The sequence below is a fragment of the Triturus cristatus genome, chromosome 2_1 (assembly GCF_964204655.1).
Source record: "Triturus cristatus chromosome 2_1, aTriCri1.1, whole genome shotgun sequence".
Classification (NCBI taxonomy): Eukaryota; Metazoa; Chordata; class Amphibia; order Caudata; family Salamandridae; genus Triturus; species Triturus cristatus.
Genome location: NC_140581.1, coordinates 26564424 through 26575959, shown reverse-complemented (window position 1 = coordinate 26575959; position 11536 = coordinate 26564424). Strand labels below are relative to the sequence as shown.

General features: G+C 47.5%; 1 protein-coding gene across 1 annotated transcript in view; it reads right to left on the bottom strand.

Annotated features, from left to right (window-relative positions):
• Nucleotides 1–2718: 2718 nt before the first annotated feature.
• Nucleotides 2719–11536, bottom strand: part of LOC146863642 (vomeronasal type-2 receptor 26-like) — a 36547-nt gene continuing 27729 nt past the window's right edge. The window contains exon 3 of the mRNA XM_085640660.1: nucleotides 2719–4116. Within this exon, the coding sequence (XP_085496786.1) occupies nucleotides 3224–4114 (891 nt within the window). The 5' untranslated portion in view covers nucleotides 4115–4116 and the 3' untranslated portion in view covers nucleotides 2719–3223. The remainder of the gene's footprint in view (nucleotides 4117–11536) is intronic.

The following is an 11536-nucleotide window of genomic DNA, read 5'->3' as shown; positions in this document are numbered from 1 at the left end:
ACTATTGCAAAGATTTCTGACAGCCATCTCGTTCATGTAACACCTCAGCTTTTCCTACACATACACATACAGCAGTGTGACCCGACAGAAACAACCACCCATTACCCAAAGGAAGTATGGGCAGACCACCAATACCAGAGTATAACATTTAGGATTCCAGCTGTTACTAAAGCATAACAGAAAAGCCGACAGGACATTGGGAAACTTGTAGCATTGATAATGGTGTCAGAGGTTAATAGTGCACGGGGTTCCATGTTATATAAACGGACACCTGCATAAACTACTCAGAAGGACTAAACGGTATCTCTAACCGATTACCTCTAAACAAATTTCGTATACCCTCCTTTTTGCAAATACCACAAATAATATGATTTCTTTTATTTTTCTTTATTGTCTACTATTGATGATATTGTATGCTACAAACATGTTATATAATAGGGTTGTAATACATTGTAAGAAATTGTTCTGACTCACCATATACAGTTCATTCTGGTCTCAAAATATCAATTCCAGTGAAGAAATATTACAGCAAAAACTAATTGGATCAATACAATGAATGAATTCATTAACACAGACTCTGCTCTTAAACACATGCAGTGGAAGTAAACTGTGATGTTTTACAACAATCAGCCACATGTAAACATATGACTGCATCCCAGGACACAGAACCATATTACAGGATGAATAACCCTTCCAAGATTGTCTTCCCTGCAGTTAACCACATACAGATTGCTGCTCTTTGCACATAAATCCTTGTGAAGTTACTTGAAGCAATACAAGGGTGAAGCTGCATTTACAAACTCAGGGGCATATCATCGACAACCGCCGATACTTATCGCTAAGCGCACTTAGCGCTAGGATAATTATCACCGACTATCACTTGTTTTTATCGCGGAGATACCGCGCTATCAGCGACGCTTATCTCCAGAGCAATAAAAATACCCGATTTAGCTGCCAAATGTGCAATTATCGCTGGGATTCCAGCGATAATCGCACAACGTTTTGCGCTACGTTGTTGATAGGGCAGGGCATACTTAACCATGATATCCACCTTCCATTGTATATCATGGCTAAGTCAAACTAAAAGCAAGCGTAAGGAAAGTAGCGATAACCGTGGTTAGCGCTACTTTTCTTATCGCTATGCTTGTTAGCGTGCCGATTGATAATTGGAGAAATGTCGGTTAGCGACATTTCTCTAGTCATTTTCGGAAGGAACATGCACTTTCCATCTCATTAGCGATGCAAAGATGGGCGTTGTTGTAACAGGTGCTAAGTCAGTAAAACACACAATAGCGTGTCTTTGCTGATAAGGCGATGACATTTTTGCTGCTTTTCGCCCGAAAAAGGATGCAAAAGTGGCATTAATTTCATAGCGCCGCCTTGATGATGTGCCCCTCATTGCCTCAAAAGCAACTCCTGGAAATACCCAGGACACCTCACACTGGCTACTCAAGAACAGAACAGCAAAACACACAAGATGATGGACGGAATGTTGCACAATGGCAAAACATTCACCCCCAGTCACAGATCTGAGTTTAATCCATCGTTATCTTGCTCACCACGCCACCCCAGTTCAGACATGGCCATATGCAAATCAGTCTTGACCCTGTGCCTCATGGGAACAGTCCAGCCTGAACTGCCAAGCCATGTCTTCCCTGGACCGGAATCAAGCATCCTAGGACCGGTTTCTGGCCATCAGCCATCATCAGCCAGGATAGCTTGACTCCACTGGCATAGTGAGCACGGGACCCACGTCTGGGCATACCCTGCCCACATAGGGTGAACAGCAAAACACACAAGATGATGGACGGAATGTTGCACAATAGCAAAGCATTCACCCCCAGTCACAGATCTGAATTTAATCCATCGTTATTTTGCTCACCACGCCACCCCAGTTCAGACATGGCCATATGCAAATCAGTCTTGACCCTGTGCCTCATGGGAACAGTCCAGCCCGAACTGCCAAGCCATGTCTTCCCTGGACCGGAATCAAGCATCCTAGGACCAGTTTCTGGCTATCAGCCGTCATCAGCCAGGATAGCTTGACTCCAGTGGCATAGTGAGCACGGGACCCACGTCTGGGCATACCCTTCCCACTTAGGGTGAACAACAAAACACACAAGATGATGGACGGAATGTTGCACAATGGCAAAACATTCACCCCCAGTCACAGATCTGAGTTTAATCCATCGTTATTTTGCTCACGTGCTCTCCATGCCACTGAAATCAAGCTATCCTGGCTGAAGAGGGGTGAAACCCCGAGACCGGTCCTAGGATGCTTGTTTCCAGTCCAGGGAGGACCTGGCCTGGCAGTTCGGGCTGGACTGTTCCCATTGGGCACAGGGTCAAGACTGATTTGCACATGGCCGGGTTCAAACTGGAATGGCATGGTGAGCAAAAAAACGATGGATTTAGGCCCAGATCTCTGTACTGGGGTGAATGTATGACATTGTTCTGCATTCTGTCCATCAATAGTTCTTTTTGCATTTGTCACCCCGAATGGGACGGGTATGCTCAGACGTGAGTCCCGTGCTCTCCATGCCACTGGAATCAAGCTATCCTGGCTGAAGAGGGGTGAAACCCTGAAACCTGTCCTAGGATGCTTGTTTCCAGTCCAGGGAGGACCTGGCCTGGCAGTTCGGGCTGGACTGTTCCCATTGGGCACAGGGTCAAGACTGATTTGCACATGGCTGGGTTCAAACTGGAATGGCATGGTGAGCAAAAAAACGATGGATTTAGGCCCAGATCTCTGTACTGGGGTGAATGTATGACATTGTTCTGCATTCTGTCCATCAATAGTTCTTTTTGCAAGAACAGAACAGGTACATTAATAGACTCTAGATGAGGCGCTGCAAGACTGGGCTTTCCAGAGTGAGAAACTACAACTAGACTCAAACAACAATTAAACAAACAAAATCACAGCTTGAGCTGCTCAGTTCTGATCCAGTCCTCAATTCTTATTCAACCAATCAAAAATTCCTACTCATTGAGCTGCATCAGCAGAGACTCAAAACCATCTCTATTAGCTGTCCTAAAAAAAAAAACTTTTACTATAAATATGTGTAATGCTTTCCTGCAGAGAGCCCAATGGCTGTACAAAAGGATGGTACAATTATTTGACTCAATGTTCAGTCCCCCCCCGAACCCCCTCCAAGAAAATGCAATATTTTAATATTTAAATATGAGTGAGTTTCAAATTTCTGGTGTGAAACTACAAATGGCCTCATAAAGTTAAACGTTCTTTGGTGTTAATATTTGGCCTAAACAGTATAATGTAACATTTGGGAATGAATATACATCCCAGCAGTCCAGCGCTAGAAGTCAAGATGGCGAAGACCTCCACGGCAACCATGTACCTGCCCTTCGTGCTGACATAAGCCGGGATGAAGGAGACCCAGACGCTGCAGAACACCAGCATGCTGAATGTGATTAACTTGGCTTCGTTGAATTTATCTGGGAGGTTCCTGGCTAGGAAAGCCACAGTGAAGCTGGCAAAGGCCAAGAGGGCCATGTAACCAATCACAGTGTAGAAGGCAGTGATAGAGCCCATGTCACACAGCAGGATCTTCTTCCCAGTCTCAGAGTGCATGTCAGTGCCAGGGTGAGGTGGAGAGGTGAGCAGCCAAGAGACACAGATTGCCACTTCTCCCATTGTGCACAAGAAGACAACAGAGCCAGACATCCGGGATCCCAGCCATCGACTCAATTTGCTGCCAGGCCTGGTGGCATTAAAGGCAATCACTACAGTGATGGTTTTTGATAAAACACAAGACACAGCCACAGTAAAAATAATCCCAAATGCAGCCTGTTGGACCAGACAGGTGAAGGTTGCAGGCTGCCCAATAAATAAGAGAGAGCAGAGAAAGGCCAAAATTAGCGAGACAAGGAGTGTGTAGCTGAGATCCCGGTTATTGGCCTTCACTATTGGGGTGTCCCGGTGTCTGATAAAGATTCCCAGTGATCCAGCAGTGGCCACGGAGAAGATAATGGCCACAGTGGCCAACGTCACACCTAGGCTATCGCTGTATGAGAGGAAGTCAATGACCTTCAGGAGGCATCCATCCTTCCTGTCATTCGGCCACTGGTCCTCGGGGCACTGCATGCAGCTCTCCATGTCTGCAAGAAAGTAAAAAGGATATCAGCCATTTCCACTCTTTAAACTGTTACAGATAGTCATTTGATAATGTAATAAAACATGTTCCCACATTATTTTGAGAATGTTTCATTAGGAAAGATAAAATGATTGTTTTTGACATCTTTAGATAGAAGGAGCAGTGGCTGATTTAGGCTTGTGCTGTTCAGATGCAACCATGATCACACCTCCCACCCTGCAAACCCAGACAGGAAACTGTCAGTAACACTGCACCTGGTAGAACTGATACCAGGGATTGGCTGAAGATTGTTGGAGAACTGCTAAAGGAGCAAAAAGACATTTATTTTAAATTTGCCTGGATCACCCGGTGAATTTGTGCATTTAATAGAAAAAAACCAACTTGACTCATTATATCCCATTCTGGGTAAACGCTTTCTCTCTTCAACCACCATAAAAATAGATAAGGTTTGAGGGAGCTTCGCTATCCACCATTTGAGACCCTCTCTCTTGTTATTTCAGGATCTTAATTCAAATGGTTCCAAGATTCCTTTCCAAACAGTAGAAGCCCAGAATCAGGGAGCTGGTTAATGTGGCACATTGGATTCTGGGTCATTTTATTAGGGACGGCAATCGGTGTCATTAGGGAGTGGAAATGAGAACCCTCAATTAAAGTTCCAGTTAATGAAGTATGCATCCCTCCAAGACCAACTTGGACCTGCCTCTTGCAGGAGGATAACATCCCTCCGCCTGAGATGACTGATTCACCCATTCATCACATGATGCTCTCTCTACAATCAGTCTCAGTGGTAAATCCGTTAACAAAACAGCAGGTTGTCTGAGGACACACAATAGACAATAGTACCTGTACTTTGAGATGGACAAATACGAATAAAGGGGAAAGAATCATAGTCTCCAATCGCTGGTAACCAGTCTGATCCATCACAGGCTCAGCTAATCTGGGTTAACTGGAGAAGACAAATAGGACAGAAAGTGAAGACTGACTTAAAAGTGCCTACAACATTCCCAGATGGCCGGTTACCGCTGCATCCCCTTGAGGTGACAGATCCTGCAGTATTCACTTCAAACATTATTGCTTCTGACATAGTTTGAAGCCCTAAGATTGTCTCATTTTATACCCAGCCCAGCAATAATATTGAAGGTTTAAGTGATATCATTAATCAGGTGGCTGATGATGGGTTTGTTATACTGCCTGAAATTTGTCTTCATGATCAGGCCCACTAGAGAACTGAGGTGCCCTCTAACCAGTGTCTCCAAGCAGCCTGTAGTTGGTCAAGCCCCAACAATGAGACTGGAGAACGAGAGCAATTGAAAAATTGTATTCAAGATGGCCTCCTTACGAGAGCTCCTCCACTGAGCTCTAGGGTTAGGGATCACCAAATCGGTGTATATACCTGTTCAACCCAGCCACCCATCGTCCGGCTGCCCCCGACATCATCTCACAGCATTGTGGACCCTCCGCCTCGACTTTCGTTCACGGACCCCTCTCACCTCACTTGGGGCCATTGGTCAGCTGTGCGGGTCGATGGACAACTACGCCAGATGCCTTAATCCTGTCTGAATCCAGGCGGATGCCTCTTTTACTTCGGCTGAGCGCTGCACCGCAATTACAGCGGACATCAGTGGGAGGCTTGGAGTTCATCTCCGTTGCAGGATCTGGATCGCGGCCCACGGGCGATCGCCTAGAAATTGGAAGTGGTGGTGAGTCCCCCTCCCCGTGCGGCAGTCCGCTCGCCATCCTGGGTTCCCGTGCCTACTGACTGTAATGATCTGGCATGTTGGTGTGGTGCCCATGCTAAGATTTTCGATAGCGGTTGCGGCACCCAGCGGGTGACGTATCCCGGTATAGCTGCTGCCGCTCCAGGCACACACTGGGGACGATCGATATCGCCTATCCCACCAGGGCCAATCGTGGAACTATAAGGTGGCAATCAGCAGGGTTGGTCAGGGAGTGCCTATGTGAGACCTTCCACACTGGGAGCGACCGTTCGAGTCCCCTGCCTATCTGCGGTGCCACCCTGGATGTCCAATGGAGGGTTACCGTGGCAACATGAGTGAGAGCATCATAATGTGGGTTTCAGCCCGGCTGAGGGAAGTCGGACCAGACGGGGCTTGTGGCAGAGCAGAAATGAAAAATGATGACTGTAAATTGAAGAGTCAATTTGTATAATTTTACAGTTGCGGTCTGTGTGCACAACGGTACAGCAATTTCATTGCTCGGCCATTTTGAACAACAGGGCTGTTCCTCTTTACAGCCTCGTTTCTACTCGCCACAAAAAGGGCATCAACGGGCAAGAGCAATTGAAAGAGGACTGCACTTTATAACTAACAAGGGACTACAGCTGCAGTCTGAGACTGGTTCAACGAGGTGGCAGCCATGTTGGAACGGCTTGGTTCATCTATAGTTTCTCTCAATGAAAGCCGGTTGGTTTTTGAAATTGGTTCAAGGATTTCCTATCTTCCTTTTTGCCTAACCATTTTATATCATCCAGTTTCATCCAAACTGCTCATGGTCATAAGGTAACAGAGGTTAGTAAAGGCTCCAGCACGGTCTACAGTAATACTCTTGCCTGCTGAAAACGGCTGGCATCGGCAACAAATGAATGGGAAACTCTCTTAACACCTTCCATGCCCTACGGATATCCTACCTTCCTGGTCAAGGAGCTCTCTCTCCTCCTAACTTGTCCTACGGAGAAGTTACTACCATCGGGCAATTTAAGTCCTGACCGTTCAGGAATTAACGCCTTCATCATCAACTATCCACCTAACCTTTCAAAAAAGGCCGCCAAAAATCACAAGCATCACTTACTAAGGTTTAGGCCTGAAACTTTAATCTTAGACATCTATTATTGTACAATCAAAGGTACTAGAGTTAAAGACCTTATTTTCTACACCAGAAAAAGAGCATGCTGGCGGAAAGTCCTTAACTCTATGCTCCGAAAATCATGTACCAGAAAAAAAACCTCATGGTATCAAACTGACTAATATGCCCTTGCCCACGCTCAACGCCAATGTCACCATCACCCTCTATAACAACGGGATCATCCTTATACAAGCTTCCAATGCCAATCTGATTAACATAACTACTATCTTCCTGTCACTCAAGATCGTGGTTTTAGCGAAGCCCAATGATACCCACCCTCATCCTTCCAGCAATCGGGTCAGCATCAGTCCTCCCCCCACATCTCAGCGCAGACCCTCGCTCCCCCTGAATCATTACTCGCTGCTAGATGATCACAGAGCGGCTCAGTCCCGGATGAAGGTGACTGAACCTTCTAGTCCCTCGACCCAGCAGGTGATAAATATCTTGGGTCATCTAGGTGCACAACCTGCTAGTCCGGTTATTTCTGTTCCTCGCATGGAGAGCCCACCCTGTTCCCTATCTTCATTGCCCCAGCAAGTGAGCCAGCTAGCCCAATTCTTTCTGCTCCGCGCGTGGAGAGGTCCCCATTTGACCTTGTATCTTTGCCCTCAACGATTGAACACTCTACCCTCATCCCTCTTCCTGCACCACATACCACACGGGGGAATGGACAAATGCCCTACTCCGATCATGATTTGTCATACCCACGGTCACCGGTCAGAATTGCTTCTGACCCTCAGAGATATGGTCATACCACCCTCGCTAATGCTACATCCTTGATACCCAAGGTTCATTGTTCCCCGCTTGTGCCACACGATCACCTCCCTCCCCAGGAACAACTATCCTCCACCTTAGCGCACACAGGTTTACACGGAGACCCCCCTCCTCCCCTTACTCTCTCAACACATCCTGTACCTCTGTCAGACTAAGGTGCGCACCTTGATGATATATATCTTCTGCAGCACATTTTCACTACTGAACTACATGACCGGAAAGACCTCTCAGAGGATTTGTTCCCCGTGATCAGTTCCATCCTCACCTCTGCAAATCTGCCTAGACCCTCCCCTAGTGATAGTGAACTCATGGGCCAGTTGTTAGCCCCGCGGTCTCTCAAACCATTCCCTTAGCTAACGCACCCTCCCGGCCCAGAAGATTTGAGACCTTGGCGCCCAATGATCTTAATGACTTACACAACTCTTACTCGACTAGGTCCAACTCCAACTTGACCCCGCCGAAGCAAATACAAACCACCCATCCTAACTTGCATAGAGAACCTCGGCATAATCTTAGTCATCAATAAAGACAACCTCACGAGAGTGAAGGCCACCCAGACTCTTCCCTCCACAAATCCACCTCGACTGAAATGTGTACTACTCAATTGCAGGTCAGCCAACAAACACTCCTCCGACATCTTTGGCCTAATTCAACACAATTAACTAAACATTATCATCCTTACTGAATCCTGGCTAAATCCAGCCTCCACTCCTGTTTTAGACCTCCTTGTTCCTCCTACTCATGACATAATTAGGCTAGACAGAGCCAGGAAGCTTGCAGGTGGCGTAGCCTGCATTCATAGGAACACACTCTTGATTTCCCACAAGGAGTCCTCTTCGCCATCGGCCTGTGAATATCTTTGTCTCATCATCTCAAGTAACCACCGGCCGGTCTGCAAACTTCACACTTTTCATCACCCTCTGAGGAACTTTGAATTTTACCCCATCCCGTGCAAACGACATTGTGACGCTGTTGCCCTCACTCAGGCACTTTAAACACTCATAGCGTTTCTTTCGTATTTTTCTGTGTTATGCATCTAACACGACCTCTCCGTTTCTCCCGAGCCAAGCCCATCCTGCACCTCGTGAACCTCGGCTCGCGGCAGCCAATTCCTTAGATAACCATCTATTGACCCTTGGTGACCGTTCTCCGGCCCCTACAGATGTTTTACGAATTATCATCCCCAGCACGCACACGCGCCCTGTCGTAAAGTAATTTAGCTAAGGAATGGCTAAGCCACCTGACCTGTCGGGTCGGATAGGGAACACGACCTTAGGGAAGGAACTTGTATTGCCCATTACTCAGTATCTTGTACAAAGAATGTGTTCTCGTGGATGATTTGTATTTTTATTACACATGAAGGGGGGTGTTGCTTTAGGGGATTCTGGCGCTACAAAAGATTGTGAGCCATAGATTGAAGTGGCAGTCTCCTAAGAACCTACTTACGATGTACTTCTGGGACCACTGTACCTATCTGCAGCTAAATAAACTGAAGTTCTCATGCTGACAGAGTGTTCCGTGTCGCTGTAATTTGGAAGGCGAACTCCGAATATTTCAGGCGTACCCTGCGCCGCTGGGCCTGACAAAGCCCGGTTCTTCAAATGGTGCCCTCTGTGAGGCGGCTTCAGAGGACGTGGGTCCAGCCCGAGTATCGTGAGGAGCCCCGCCAGGAAATTCCGGCGGACGCGCACCACGTGATCGACCCCTGCATGTCGTAAGTGGACCGAAGGTTTTTACAGCGTGGCTTCTCCCCTATAACGGCTGCGAAGACCTGCTGCCCTGACTGCCGCCACGCTTTGGCCCTCTTGGTTTGGTATGGCGAGACATTAGAACGGACCTCTGTTGGCGTGGGACTCATCTGGATAAGTTAAGTATAGTGGCCACTCCTTTGTCTTTGTTTTGTTTTGTTCGACTTTCGCAAAAGCCGAAACCGAGGGGTGCGTACAGTTTGTGTACCCTAAAGTGACTAATTAATCTCCCTTGAAGTTTGTAAGAAAACTAGTGAGCTAACGATGCCTGGTTTTAATAAGTTTGGTACTTGGTTTGGTTTTGGTTGTAATAAGGATTCCCGACTGGAGGACTCTTGTCCAATTCCTCCGGCCGGAACTCCTACGTATGAAGTATACTCTAAACATGGTATTGGCCCCATAGCGTTTAATGAGGCATGGGTTCGCTATACCAGGAAAGATGGTGTTTTACGGTGGCCGAAAAACGGCAGTTATGAGCTCGATATCTTAGATAATTTGGAGAACGCCCTGTTTAGACGAAAAGCCCGGCCGGCTATGTTTGACTCCTTTCGCTTATGGCGCAAGGAGGCTAAACAGAAAGAAATAAAACAAGCTAAAAAAGATAGGAGAAATATGACTATTGTGCAAGCTGCTCCGCAATTTACAAGCGACGAGACCGATCGTGCGATTGAGATTGTAGATAGGCAACATCGTATGGCGGTCGATAGATGTTATCCAGTGTTGCCGACTCCCCATGCAGAGAAAAATGCGGACCCTGAGAAGGACCCTTTAATGTCTCATCTGTTGAGACTACCCCCGCCCTACGCGCAGGGGACTGGTGTACCTCCCGCATTACTGCCTCCCCCGAGAGCGAATGCACCTTTAGCGTTGGTGCTTGCCCCACCTGTTGTTCCGCCCGTCGCTCCTCAATTGGTTCCCGCAATCCCCCTTTACAATCTATTGCAGCGTTACCGAGTTCCCCCCTCCCGTCGGCTCCCTTCGTGAATACTACTCCCTCTCCTGCTCCGCTTGACGCGAGTGCAACCGCCTCACCTGCTCCGCCTAATATTATGTCTCCTATCCTAATGACGAATTCTCCCTCCGCTCGGAAACGGATGATCGATACCGTTTCCGGCCTTTTGTCCCCCCTCTTTGGGGCCTTGCAAACTACTCCCGTTCTTCCTCGCAGGCAAACTCGTAGCCAAATCCCCGGTCCAGACGAACGGGAAGTGCTAGACCGCCTTGCCCAATGGTGGGTCATGAACGGCTCGCAGTATACCTTGCAGGACATTATGCTTACCTTTCACCAGTGGGAAGCGCCCACGCAAAGATAAGATTTTGATGTTATGTGCAAATGTTTAGGTCAAGAATGGGAAGACATGGGATTGGGACCAGTTCCCCAGGTCCTGCTAGATGTGCAGGCCGAGTTTGACAAAAGATTGATTGTGGGCGCTGAGGTCGAGGATGCAGTGGGAACGCTCATCACGTTCAGAATGATGTTTGCTTGCCGGTCTTTGCCAAAACGCGATTCTTCTGTTAGGCGAAAGCTGAAACACTACCCTATGAGGGAGGTTCCCCCAGTGTGGAGAGAGGAGGTCCCAGCTCAAGGTGCCAATCCTCTTATACCTGCCCATTTTCAGCGTGTGTGGGTGCACGTTCCTTGGAAGCGTTCCGAGGTATTGGCCCTTAAGCAGTCGTTACCGGACCCCCGTAAAAATCCTGCTGGGTATTATAAAGAGTTGTCCCAAACTGTCGACGCATGTGTTATGAATCTGGCCGACATAGACATGCTCATGGGTAATGTAGTGCCACAACCATTATGGGCCAGAATCCGGAAGGAAGACCACCCTGCGGAATTAGGAGGTAATTGGGCTGCCATACTTGCCGCAGACAGACTCCAAGTGGGTGGTGCTAAACCGGAGCCGTTAGTTACAGAACTCCCAGCTAGAATTATTCCCTTACTGAAAACTATGATGCCCCCTCTACGAGTTAATTGGGATAAATTAGCAGCTTGTAAGCAGAAAGCGGACGAAAATGTCTCTGATTTCTTCACACGGTTTG